At 44.3% G+C, this 14,289-nt stretch overlaps 1 protein-coding gene across 2 annotated transcripts in view; it reads right to left on the reverse strand.

The window, feature by feature from the left end:
• LOC106589299 (proto-oncogene Wnt-3) overlaps positions 1 to 14,289 on the reverse strand; it is a 39,601-nt gene that overhangs the window by 8,422 nt on the left and 16,890 nt on the right. The window contains exon 1 of one of the 2 annotated variants that reach the window (XM_014179085.2): positions 6,346 to 7,400. The exons of the other annotated variant lie outside the window; for it this stretch is intronic. Coding sequence (XP_014034560.1) covers positions 6,346 to 6,368 — 23 coding nt within the window. The 5' untranslated portion in view covers positions 6,369 to 7,400. Of the gene's footprint in view, positions 1 to 6,345; positions 7,401 to 14,289 lie in introns of those variants that run through there. 2 annotated transcript variants of the gene reach the window in all.

Consider the following 14,289-nt stretch of genomic DNA (forward strand, 5'->3'; position numbering starts at 1 on the left):
GGTTTGACTCGGTGAGTGTTATTGAATTTATGAGCGCTTAATGCAGTGGAATTGAGTGCTGCTACCCCCCCACCCCCACCCCCCACCCCCCAGTAACAGAAGCTAATAGCCCCTCTTCAGGGAAGGGATATGACCTATTCGTATTGACTTTTCAAAGTGCTCCCTCTTGTTAGCCTCCAGAGACCCTGATGATTCGAAAGATAACACACACACTAACCTGTCTGTTTGTTTCTCCTCTGGGGAACGCCCCATGTACAATAACAAGACACAAACACAACACACGCTCATTTCTTTGTTTTTCCTTTGTGGTTTACCTATTGATGATATGTGATCTGTGTCTGTGTGATCTAAGATTGACTGGGTGTGTGTGTTTGTGTGCAGTTCAGTGTGTGGTAATGGACATATGGCATTCCTAAAACTCCCTGTGCCTCACCATTGGGCTGGCATATAAACTCAGCAAAAAAAGAAACGTCCCTTTTTCAGGACCCTGTCTTTCAAAGATAATTCCCAATAACTTCACAGATCTTCATAATAAAGGGTTTAAACACTGTTTCCCATGCTTGTTCAATGAAACATAAACAATTAATAAACATGCACCTGTGGAACGGTCGTTAAGACACTAACAGCTTACAGACGGTAGGCAATTAAGGTCACAGTTATGAAAACTTAGGACACTAAAGAGGCCTTTCTACTGACTCTGAAAAATACCAAAAGAAAGATGCCCATGCTCATCTGTGTGAACGTGCCTTAGGCATGCTGCAAGGAGGCATGAGGACTGCAGATGTGGCCAGGGCAATGAATTGCAATGTCCGTACTGTGAGACGCCTAAGACAGCGCTACAGGGAGACAGGACGGACAGCTGATTGTCCTCTCAGTGGCAGACCACGTGTAAAAACACCTCCACAGGATTGATACATCCGAACATCACACCTGCGGGACAGGTACAGGATGGCAACAACAAATGCCCATGCTACACCAGGAACACACAATCCCTCCATCAGTGCTCAAATTGTCTGCAATAGGCTGAGAGAGGCTAGACTGAGGGCTTGTAGGCCTGTTGTAAGGCAGGTCCTCACCAGACATCACCGGCAACAACGTCGCCTATGGGCACAAACCCTCCGTCGCTGGACCAGACAGGACTGGCAAAAAGTGCACTTCACTGACGAGTCACGGTTTTATCTCACCAGGGGTGATGGTCGGATTCTCGTTTATTGTCGAAGGAATGAGCGTTACACCGAGGCCTGTACTCTGGAGCGGGATTGATTTGGAGGTGGAGGGTCCGTCATGGTCTGGGGCGGTGTGTCACAGCATCATCAGACTGAGCTTGTTGTCATTGCAGGCAATTTCAACGCTGTGCGTTACAGGGAAGACATCCTCCTCCCTCATGTGGTACCCTTCCTGCAGGCTCACCCTGACATAACCCTCTAGCATTACAATGCCACCAGCTATACTGCTTGTTCTGTGAGTGATTTCCTGCAAGACAGGAATGTCAGTGTTCTGCCATGGCCAGCGAAGAGCCCGGATCTCAATCCCTTTCAGCACGTCTGGGACCTGTTGAATTGGAGGGTGAGGGCTAGGGCCATTCCCCCCAGAAATGTCCAGGAACTTGCAGGTGCCTTGGTGGGGTAACATCTCACAGCAAGAACTGGCAAATCTGGTGCAGTCCATGAGGAGGAGATGCACTGCAGTACTTAATGCAGCTGGTGGCCACACCAGATACTGACTGTTACTTTTGATTTTGACCCCCCCTTTGTTCAGGGACATATCATTCCATTTCTGTTAGTCACGTGTCTGTGGAACTTGTTCAGTTCATATCTCAGTTGTTGAATCTTGTTATGTTCATTCAAATATTTACACAAGTTAAGTTTGCTGAAAATAAACACAGTTGACAGTGAGAGGACATTTCTTTTTTTGCTGAGTTTAGATGTGCCTAAACATGGATTAATCACCACAACGAGACAGCCCAGATCAGCCAGGGATGCCAGAAACCATTATAGTTTCATTGAAGTAATTAATTTTAATTGCCAGATTTTTCTCCTAAGATAAGGGGGGGAGTTATGTCCATGTTTTAACATGCTTACTGTGATGACAAGCTCAAACAAAACTGCACGGCATCTTCCAGAAGCTGTTATGTTTGCCATAAAGTAGTTATGGAATTTTGTAGTTTTATTGTTTATTTATTCACAAGTGTAAGCCACTTTCATAAACACACAAACATGCCCTTACCTTACCTACAGATATAGAATCTTAACTTGAGGTTTTTCCTGCACACCAGGAAATGCAAACTTGTAGTGTATTCAAGGTTAAGAAAATACAAATGAAAAATGTATCAACCCCTACAAAAAATGTCCATTAATTATAATCCACATAATAATTCACATTTATTGCGGTCTAAGGCACTGCATCGCAGTGCTAGAGGCATCACTACAGACCCGGGTTCGATCCAGGGCTGTATCACAACCGGCCATGATCGGGAGTCCCATAGGGCGGCGGACAATTGGCCCAGCATCGTCCTGGTTAGGGGAGGGTTTGGCCGGGGGAGCTTTACTTGGCTCATCGCGCTCTAGCGACTCCTTGTGGCGGGCCGGGTACCTGCAGGCTGACCTCGGTCATCAGTTGAACAGTGTTTCCTCCGACACATTGGTCCAGCTGGCTTCCGGGTTAAGCGAGCCGGTGTTAAGAAGCTCGGTTTGGTGGGTCATGTTTCGGAAGACGCATAACTCGACCTTCGCCTCCAGAGCCCATTGGGGAGTTGCAGAGATGAGACAAGATCAAAATTGGGGAGAAAAAAGGGGGTAAAATAAAAAATAATGTTTTATAATAATAATCATTCACATTTCCTGTTGCTGCAGGATTATTTTCCCGCTGTTGCAAACTGGCTCAAATTAAGATCCTGCATCTGTATGCGATGTGGCGCAATTCCCCATGCACCACATCTGCATTGCTGTAGATTTTAAAGTGATGCTCCAGTTTCAGGCAGATATTTTACAAATTCCAATTTATACAATATGTTACGAATTTCTAAGTGCTTAAGATCCCAGACTGCATCTTTACGTACTCTAAGCTAATTCAGAGACTGAACATTCACGATCCTTATCTGTTTTATGACATTGCTATACTGCTTTTTTTATCAGCATACATAGACATACATAGAGTGTGATACAGCTGGAACACAGCATTGGATTTTATGTGTGTAGTTCCCGGGCCCATTTTAAGTACAACTGTGACTGTGTGTTTGAGTGTAAGATGAGAGCCAGCTAATGCACGTGTGTGTGTGTGTGTGTGTGTGTGTGTGTGTGTGTGTGTGTGTGTGTGTGTGTGTGTGTGTGTGTGTGTGTGTGTGTGTGTGTGTGTGTGTGTGTGTGTGTGTGTGTGTGTGTGTGTGTGTGTGAGATAAAGAGAAAGTGAGCAAGAGAGATTGAGAGAGAATGTGTACTGTATGTGCTGTAAAACAGAGAATCCAGGGGCCCCAGACAGGGCCAGCGACACCACACTACACGGCAGCAGGATCAGCGAGACAGGCCTTGCCAATGTAACTGCAGACACTCTGACACACTGCCGAGCCTGGGCTGTCTGAGTGCCGCTGGAGGCCTTGAGACAGGGAGAGAGAAAGAGGTAGGCAGAGGGAGAGAAAGAGGGAGACAGAGAGAGAGAGGGAGAGGATCATAGGGGAACAATTGCTGCTGATCAGATCAGAGCGCCACTCGGGATGACCTCAGGCCCCCCGCGGGGCGCAACCCTATCACGGCAGCCTCTGACTCTGACAGATTAGTGCGCCGCTGCACCCCACCCCACCCTGACACAAAAGCCATTGAAGTGAGAGGGGGAAAAAAATCCCCCCTCAGAAAAGTTCACAGCTCATGTGCGCTTTGCTTTCTCCCCCACCCCCCTCCCCCACCCCCCTCCTCCTCCTGCCACACACTTTTGTTTTTTGATCTCCTTTGGAGTACAGGTGAGCATTGTTACAGCAGGCTCCCATGTATCACTGCTTGCCAATGGGGCTTACCCACTGAGACAGCAGGCTGAATGGCTTGGCTATTAATGCAGCTGAGCTGAAGGAACATGTGAGGCCATCAACAGCCATCAACGCCTGGTCTGCCACATGTGGTACTAACTGACCTATAATGTTCAGAAAGCTCATGCAATTTCTGGACTTAATAAAGATGTGAGGCAAGACTGGTGACTATATCAAGGTCCCTTATAGTAAGCAGTCCTATTTCAAAATACAAAAATATGCCAGCCAAGTAAAGCTACAATAATTTCACCTGCATTCACCCAGGTTTCAGACCGCTAATTTACTTAATGTGCTTGGGGTTGTTCTTTTAAAACGCACCTGAAATATGTGTTCGTATTCACAAATACATATCCCAATGAGATCAACTGAATAGTTTCCTAACATTTCATGTTCCCTTGCACGAAAACTGACTTCTGACTGATTTGCTGGTAATTTGGGAGTAATCATTATTAACCTATCCATTTTCTTTCTCTTATCCATTCATTTAAGGCCGTATTTGCTCGGGCGCGAGCAAAAAAACCTATCAATTCATCTGCCAATCCCAGAAATCCCACTGAATTCAAGTGTTGCTGACTTCACTCTGTCTGGAGTGACTGAGTGACTAAGTAGCGTAATTACACAGTCTGCTAGCTGTGCTACTGCCCATTAATCACCCAGTCTGCCATGGGGCAGACCTGAGTGGATGCCCTGGCCCCTGTACGGAGTTGCCTGCAGTGTTGGAGCCAATCCCTGGCATGGCAATAGCAAATCGGCTCGCCTCCCCTCTCCCTGGTGTGTTTGCTGCAGTGGTGACGCACCAGTTTCGGAGGCAACGTGTGGATGTCTTGATGAAGTCAATTACTTAACCACACGGGGCTTTCTTGTGGACATAGCGTGTTTAGACTACATGCCGAGGCTCTGCGTGTCTGTCTTATTTTGTTTATAAAGGATGCGCCTCACTTTGTCTGTGACGGACACGGTTGAGATGAAAGCAAGGGGTGTCTTTGGCTAGGTGCTAATGAGAGTCATATACCTGAGGGGGAAGTCTGTGGGTGCCAGGTGTATCGCGCGCACACAGAGCGTTGTGCGTATATCACGCGGAGCCTGCCTGCTTCGCCTAGCTACTTGGAAGCCAGGAACGACGTGTCTCAACCGAGTGGGAGAGGAGCACAGACACAGCAGGGCCTTAGCCGACAGAGGCAGAATGCCGGGGCAATCCGCTGTAGGGGAGTAGACAGAGGAGCAGAAACTGTGGGGCTTGGCAGGTGCATGCCTAGGCAGGTCTATGACTGTGGGGCCTCCTCTGGCCTTGGGGGGTTTATTGCTGCTGGTTGGGGGGGGGGGGGTTTCTCAGTATCAAAACCAACCTGACGTGAGCACATGGGCCACTGTAAACCACCGACACAAAGACGAGGAAACAAAGGGATTCCCCCACACACCGCAGAACAGTTGAAATTTGGACATATCTATGATGGATATTTTCACAGGGGAAAAGCCTCTGTGAAGGTTGTGATTCCGCTCCGTATGTCTCCTACGAAGGTTTGCTCCAACACTCTCGTTTGCTGCCGAATAACCTTTGATTCAATCGTTATGTGAGGTTGGAATACTTTGCAGCCATTTCTGTAGGTCTACGCCACAGGGGTCAAAATGTTGTACTTGTCTAAGAGCAGACAGATGAACTTTCCCTTTGTGACAGGTACTCCGTGTCCAGAGGCACAGAAAACACTGCGCCCCTTGTGAACTAGCTAATGCATGACATCTGACCTCACTGCCTTGAGCTTGGTGGCCTGTCAGAGTGGGTTTGAAGTCTGTGACCAGCTAGAACTCCTATCCTATCATCACTTTGACCTCCCAATCACGCATTCAGCTCACCGCCAGTCAAGGATAATCACGAAACATGTGTAGCCCTTCTCATCTCCAGTAGTATGAGACCAATGTCAACTGTAACATGTGCAATCACTCAGCGGTATTAGGCCTATAGGCTGACTTTGTAAAGTGAGTAGGCATATTCCTGAAAATGATGCCATTATGATAATGCTATTATATACCATGTCAACACCTTTCTTCTCTCAATACGCCCATTCTCTTTCGTTTAAAGTTAGCCTGCCTAGTTATCACATGGCTATCTAAATTCACCAATACTGTTAGTTCGTCACCCATCCATCCCTACTGCCATAATACGTCTATTCAATACAAGAACAGGACACTGAAAGGCGGGCCTACTATGTAATTTGGTGTTTTTTAATTGCTTCAGTCGTTATATTAGCAGCCTAGACACATTTTAATTAAGCCCATTTAGGATTTCCAAGAAAGCTTTATGTTTTTGTTGATAACGTCATAGCTCAACTCACCGTTTCGTTGTAGCCCTCCTCATGAGGAACACTTCAGATACTAGTGGTACAACTTGTGGTTGCTTGGTCCATTATTGCTTACTTACTTGTTGACGTAAATCGCCTGCCCTAACACATTTTTCACTCTGTAGGAAATGTCAGTCAACGAGTTAACCTAACGTCCATCGACATGGCGCCACATTTAGGTTAGGATGAACGTGACAGGTTAGGATAATTCGATTAAGGCTAGGAAAAGGGTTAGCTCAAATGCAAAAATTGTCCCTGACGCAAATCGAAAATATCTAGCTACAACCAGGCCTTCCCTGAGAACAGTCTTGGTTTCCACTAATGGCAATGGATTCTGCTTAATTTAGGCAGCATTTGTAAGTCGCTACCGTTAGCCTACATCGGCTTCTAAAGGTTTACCAAACCGATATCATATTAAATAGAATCACCACTAGCCTATGTGATATTTGAAAAACAAACCAAGAGCAAACCGACACGCGCTATCCAGACAGGACAGTACCGTACCCTAACCCTTACCTAACCTTAACCATTTTAAATGTCAACTTCAAGTGGGTAGAGAAGTCCCAAGGATCCCGGATAGTACACACCCTACCAAACCGGACCGATGGACTGCACATAACAGGGAAACAGCCGAGACAGGTGCATGCTATCCGTTTCCTCCCGCGCTTTTGTTACTGCTCACATTTGGCCTACAAGAAAATATACCACAAATTGTAACCTTTCGCCTTGCGATGTTATAATATAAGACGCGCAAGCAGTGTTACAGTGTTGGGGTCGATTCAGTTTTCAATTATTAGATCGACAATGAATTTAAGCTAATGCTCTCTGGCAAGGATAGGCCATTTGGCTCGGGGCTCGGTTAGGGGTTTTAAAACGTTTCTTACCCAGGGACCCCTGCCCAGGTAAACCGGCGACCAGGGAATGATAATTGTAAGTAGGCATAGAAGTCATCGGCATTGGTAGACAGTTGAATTATTTTAACCTCACAGTTCATTGGACAAGGAAATGTAAACTCTAAACACAGTCAATGAAGCTAGAAAGATATCATGGAGGCGTAGAGAACATGTTTCTGTTGTAGGCCTTAAGCTACTTTTCTGCAATTCTACACTTTTGTCCATTGAGCTGAGCGAAAATGTTGCATTTTTTATGCACATTTCGAGCAATTCTACACACTTTGGCATGGAGCTGAGAGGTAATTTAGAAGTTCTAATTTCCTGCAATTCTATGCATTTTGCTATTGCTAATGCTGTGTTCCTCTGCTCACACGTTATAACAAACTCAATGGGCATGTACCATGAATGTCCGTTTTTTTGCATTTAGTACTCTTCCTGTCTGTCTATCTTTTATTTGATTGTTAGTAATTAAAGATGGTTATTAAAAAATATTTAAAGTTCAACATCTTTTCTGCATCCTTTCTATCTGGTTTTGGTTACTTAAATTGACACTGAAACTGTTTTTCCATCCCGAAAATGACCGCTTAGAAGGCCCACATAAGAATTATCTATACAGAAAACCCCCTGTAATTAGCTCCAATGACTGTAATGACCTCCATATTAGGAACAGCTAGCATGCTAACTGTTCCTGTAGACTTCCAGTCATTGCGCTAACACTGGTTTGCATTGTCGTGTGAAACTAGCTCTAACTTCCTCCATACCGGACGCAGAGACATAAAAATGGTATCCATGATGGTATTCTGTTGCAGCTAGTGATATTCTTAAAATAAGAATTTTTCACATACAAATTTTTTTTTAAATAAACAAATACGTTGCGGACCCCGTGCAGTACCTTCGGACCCCTGTTTGAAAAGCCCTGGGCTAGGCTACTCACACACATGACGCTACACACATGCAACAATAAAGACTTTTAATGAAGAGCAGAAACTATAGGCCCTACAAACTGACAAACTCACCTTAGCTTGAGTAAGGTGCAGGCAGCAAACAATATTTTCAGGAGGGGTAGCCTATTACTGTCTTCTGAGATGACTGTGAGTATATTTAAAGTTGACTTTTTTTGTGCAATCTTGCATGTCCAATGTGTTATGGAAAATGCTATGTTTTCCTAGGAAGAGAGACAGAGCAAGAAAGAGGGAGAGGAATTAGAGAGAACCAGCCTGTCACAATCCATCTCTCTATGCATTATTCCTCAGGCACTGTTCATAGCTCCATGGAAAGTAGGGTGTGTGTACGCGTGCGTGCGCATGTGGAGAAGCAGAAGGGCGGAGAGGGGATTGCTCTGTTGCTACTTGTACTCAAAAGTCTCACTATCATGCCATGCATTTAGGTGCACACATGACAAGATACCCTGTCTTAGTTATTGTACAGGTTTTTTTTTCTGCATAGAAAACTAGGGGAGAGTGGGCTAAGTTAAGGGTTAGTTGAGCCACCTCTTGTTTCTAGGAAACAATACACCAAATGAATCAGGCGACCAAATATTTAGGAAGAGCCTGTTAGGAACGAACAACATGGAAAAAGTGGTAAGTAAGTTAGGTCCAAAAAAACGGATTTTCACAAAGTCAAATAAATGTATTGTGTTATAGTATTCATGATGCTTGTATCTAAATCAAGGTAGATAGTTGTAAGATTGTTTTATACATCCGTTGGTGTCTCTGTACACTACAATATGAGATCCTAAACCTAGCATGAAAGTGCATCCTTGTATCTGTGTGGGGTAATATAGTCAAAATGTTTGCTTTGGGGTAAGTTGAGCCAATGGCCACCATACTCCATATATATTATGATTTACATTTTGTCAGAGTTATGCATAATATACATAGTATCTTTGCAATGTGTCACGCATTTGAACTCAAGATCGTGCATTTTTATTGTTACAGAGCAGGCATCATCATGCCGCGCGTATACAAATGTAAAACAAGCAGGGGTCTAGCCCCCCTTGAGGTTCTTAAGAGAGCAGCCAAGGAAGTGAGTCCATTCCAGCAGCTGCAAGGGATGAAACAATAGACTGAATGACACTGAAGAGGTACATTGACAAAAGAAAAGGAACATGTACCTGTGCGAAAGAGAGACTATGATAGAGTAGCAGAGGCACAGATGGTTTTATCTGATGACATGGAGTCAGATTTTGCTAAACATATCAAGAAACTCACAGACCAGTTTCATGGGCTTAGTAGCCTCCAATGCAGAGAACTTGCCTACGAATTGGCACATCAAAACAACATCCCTGTCCCAGATAACTGGTCAAGAAATGGAAGGGTAAGTTATATTGAACAAAGAGATCTATATCTGAATTTAGGTATACATTTAAAATAGATGCAATATACCACACCCCAACTCCATGAATTAAACTTTGACCTACCCGCTGCCATCACCCACTGTCATAGGACAGGCCCGGTGCTCAATTTACCCCATACCCAGGGTATGTTGTGCCAAAAGACCACTATATTTCCATTGATGTAGTGATGCTAAATGTAAAAAATTACTCAACCTACCCCACTCTACCCTAAATCCAAAATATTTGTATTTGTTATACATTTTATGGTCTATATGTTTTGTTTTATAAGATCTTTGAGAACTAACAATCACCAAAATGCATTTAGCATTATACAGCAAGTGTGCCCATTCTGGTATTTGCACATACACTCTAGCCAACAGCTTGCAAATACAGTGTGGGTGTAGCCTACATGATGAGATTATTATTTTTATTTATTTAACCTTTATTTAACTAGGCAAGTCAATTTACAATGACTGCCTACCAGAAGGCAAATGGCCTCCTGTGGGGATGGGGGCTGGGATTAAAAATATAGGACAAAACACACATCACGACAAGAGAGACACCGCAACACTACATAAAGAGAGACCTAAGACAACAACATTGGATGGCAGCAACACATGAAAACACAGCATGGTAGCAACACAACATGACAACAACATGGTAGCAACACAACGTGGCAGCAGCAGAACATGGTAGCAGCACAAAGCATGGTACAAACATTATTGGGCACAGACAACAACACAAAGGGTAAGAAGGTAGAGACAACAATACATTACGCGAAGCAGCCACAACTGTCAGTAAGAGTGTCCATGATTGAGTCTTTGAATGAAGATAAAACGGTCCAGTTTGAGTGTTTGTTGCAGCTCGTTCCAGTCACTAGCTACAGCAAACTGAAAAGAGGAGTGACCCAAGGACGTGTGCTTTGGGGACCTTTAACAGAATGTGACTGGCAGAACGGGTGTTGATTGTAGAGGATGAGGGCTGTAGTAGGTATCTCAGCTAGGGGGGAGTGAGGCCTAAGAGGGTTTTATAAATAAGCAACGGGTATACAGAGATGCAACGGGTATACAGAGATGACCAGTTTACAGAGGAGTATAGAGTGCAGTGATGTGTCCTATAAGGAGTATTATGAACAAAAGAGCGATATTCTTTTCATTTGTCAAGCAGCCAAGCATAGATGATCATGTCATCAGAATAAGACACTATATATTTATTGGAAAAGAGCATCAAGGTCACCAACCTGTGAAGTTCATCATAACTTACACTACATGGCCAAAAGTATATGGACACCTGCATGTCGAACATCTCATTCCAAAATCATGGGAGTTAATATGGAGTTCGTCCCCCCTTTGCTGCTATAACAGCCTCCACTCTTCTGGGAAGGCTTTCCACTAGATGTTGGAACATTGTTGCGGAGACTTGCTTCCATTCAGCCACGAGCATTAGTGAGGTCGGGCACTGATGTTGGACGATTAGGCCTGGCTCGCAGTCGGCGGTCAAATTCATCCCAAAGGTGTTTGATGGGGTTGAGGTCAGGGCTCTGTGCAGGACAGTCAAGTTCTTCCACACCGATCTGGACAAACCATTTCTGTGCACGGGGGCCTTGTCATGCTGAAACAGGAAAGGGTTTTTCCCAAACTTTTGCCACAAAGTTGGAAGCACAGAATCGTCTAGAATGTCATTGTATGCTGTAGCGTTAAGATTTCCCTTCACTGGAACTAAGTGGCGTAGCCAGAACCATTATTCCTCTTTCACCAAACTTTACAGTTGGCACTGTGCATTGGGGCAGGTAGCGTTCTCCTGGTTCGTCCGTTGGACTGCCAGATGGTGAAGCGTGATTCATCACTCCAGAGAACGCTTTTCCACTGACACATTTTGCGGCAGATTCCCCTGCTAACTCTCTGAACTAAAAATAAATATTTGGACACTGAAGTTGTAGCCTACTGTAGTAACTGAAATTTGGATACTGACTGCAGGCCTATAACTATCACGTTATTCTTTCAGCATCTTATGAGAATGCAAATGCACGGTTAGGGACTGTGCAAACATGCTGCCTTTGTCAGCAACATAAAAAGTTGGCAGTAGGCTAAATTCAGTGTTTCCCAAACTTGGTCCTGGGGCCCCTCCTGGGTGCTCATTTTAATTTTTTAAATGTTTTCTATGGCAAATAATGCAACTCCATGGAAGGTCAGTTCCACTCCGCTAGCGCGTCGTGGAACACACCTTCCATGTTGTTTATTATCTGCCATAGAACGCATAGTCCCTCGTTGATTATGCCTTACTTAACATGATTTTCAATGACTGTCTCATCTCTGTACCCCACACATACAATTATCTGTAAGGTCCCTCAGTCGAGCAGTACATTTCATGCGCAGATTCAACCACAAAGACAAGGGAGGTTTTCCAATGCCTCGCAAAGAAGGGCACCTATTTGGTAGATGGTTAAAAATAAAAAGCAGACATTGAATATCCCTTTGACAATGGTGAAGTTATTAATTGCACTTGGGATGGTGTATCAATACACGCAGTCACTACAAAGATACAAGCATCCTTCCTAACTCATTTACCAGAGAGGAAGGAAACTGCTCAGGGATTTCACCATGAGGCCAATGGTGACTTTAAAACAGGAGAAAACTGAGGATGGGTCAACAACATTGTAGTTACTCCACAATACTAACCTAATTGATAGAGGGAAAAGAAGGAAGACTTTACACAATAAAAATATTCAAAAATATGCATCCTGTTTGCAACAAGGCACGAAAGTAATACTGAAAAAAATGTGGCAAAGCAATTATCATTTTGTTTTTCAGGACAAAAAGTTATGTTTGGGGAAAATCCAATACAACACATTACTGAGTACCACTCTCCAAATTTTCAAGCATACTGGTGTTTGCATCATGTTATCTGTATGCTTGTAATCGTTAAGGACTGGGGAGTTTTTCAGGATAAAAAATAAACAGGCAAAATCCTAGAGGAAAACCTGGTTCCATCTGCATTCCACCATACACTAGGAGATTAATTCACCTATTCAGCAGGACAATAACCTGTGGCCGAGTTACAGTTTTAACTTCTGCTTGAAAATCTATGGCAAGACCTGCAAATGGTTGTCTAGCAATGCTGATCAACCAATTTGACAGAGCTTGAAGAGTTTTTAAAAGAATAATGGGAAAATGTTGCACAATCCAGGTGTGGAAAGCTCTTAGAGACTTTCCTAGAAAGACTCACAGCTATAATCGCTGCCAAAGGTGCTTGTATTTCATTTTCAATTAATTTTCAAACATTCAAATCAAATCAAATTGTATTAGTCACATATTTAGCAGATGTTATTGCGGGTGTAGCGAAATGCTTGTATTCCTAACTCCAACAGCGCATTAATATCTAACAATTCACAACAATACACACAAACCTAAAAGTAAAATAATATAATTAATTAACATATAATATCAGGACGAGCAATGTCGGAGTGGCATTGACTAGAGTAAAGTTTATACATATTAAATGACAAAAACAGTATGTAAACATTGTTAAAGTTACTAGTGTTCCATTATCAAAGTGACTAGTGATTCCATGTCTATGTATATAGGGCAGCAGCCTCTAAGGTGCAGGGTTGAGTAACTGGCTGGTAGCCTGCTAGTGATGGCTATTTAACAATCTGATGGCCTTGACATAGAAGCTGTTTTTCAGTCTCTCGGTCCCAGCTTTGATGCACCTGTACTGACTCTGCCTTCTGGATGATAGCGGGGTGAACTGGTTGTGGCTCGGGTGGTTGATGTCCTTGATGATCTTCTTGGCCTTCCTGTGACATCGGGTGCTGTAAGTGTCCTGGAGCGCAGGCAGTGTGCCCCCGGTGATGCGTTGGGCAGACCGCACCACCTTCTGGAGATCTCTGAGGTTACAGCCGGATTAGTTGTCATACCAGGCGGTGATACAGCCTCGACAGGATGCTCTCAATTGTGCATCTGTAAAAGTTTGTGAGGGTCTTAGGGGCCAAGCCGGATTTCTTCAGCCTCCTGAGGTTGAAGAGGAGCTGTTGCACCTTTTTCACCACACTGTCTGTGTGGGTGGACCATTTCAGATTGTAAGTGATGTGTATGCCGAGGAACTTGAAGCTTTTCACCTTCTCCACTGAGGTTCCGTTGATGTGGATGGGGGCGTGCTCCCTCTGCTGTCTCCAGAAGTCCCAATCAGTTTCTACGTTTTGCTGACATTGAGGGAGAGGTTGTTCTCCTGGCACCACTCTTCTAGGGCCCTCATCTCCTCCCTGTAGGCTGTCTCGTCATTGTTGGTAATCAGGCCTACTACTGTTGTGTCGTCAGCCAACTTGATGATTGAGTTGGATGCGTGCGTGGCCACGCAATCATGGGTGAAAAGGGGGTACAGGAGGGGGTTGAGTCCTGTGTTGAGGATCAGCATAGTGGGGGTGTTGTTTCCTACCTTTACCACATGGGAGCTGCCCGTCAGGAAGTCCAGGACCCAGTTGCACAGGCCGGGCTTCAGACAAAGGGCCCCGAGCTTAATGACGAGCTTGGAGGTTACTATGGTGTTGAAGGCTGAGCTATAGTCAATGAACAACATTCTTACATAGTTATTCCTCCTGTCCAGATAGGATAGGGCAGTGTGCAGTGTGATGAAAATTGGTTCATCTGTGGATCTTTTGGGGCTGTATGCAAATTGAAGTGGCTCTAGGGTGTCAGGTAAGGTGGAGGTGAT

Source organism: Salmo salar, chromosome ssa28, assembly GCF_905237065.1.
Source record: "Salmo salar chromosome ssa28, Ssal_v3.1, whole genome shotgun sequence".
In the NCBI taxonomy this organism is placed as follows: domain Eukaryota; kingdom Metazoa; phylum Chordata; class Actinopteri; order Salmoniformes; family Salmonidae; genus Salmo; species Salmo salar.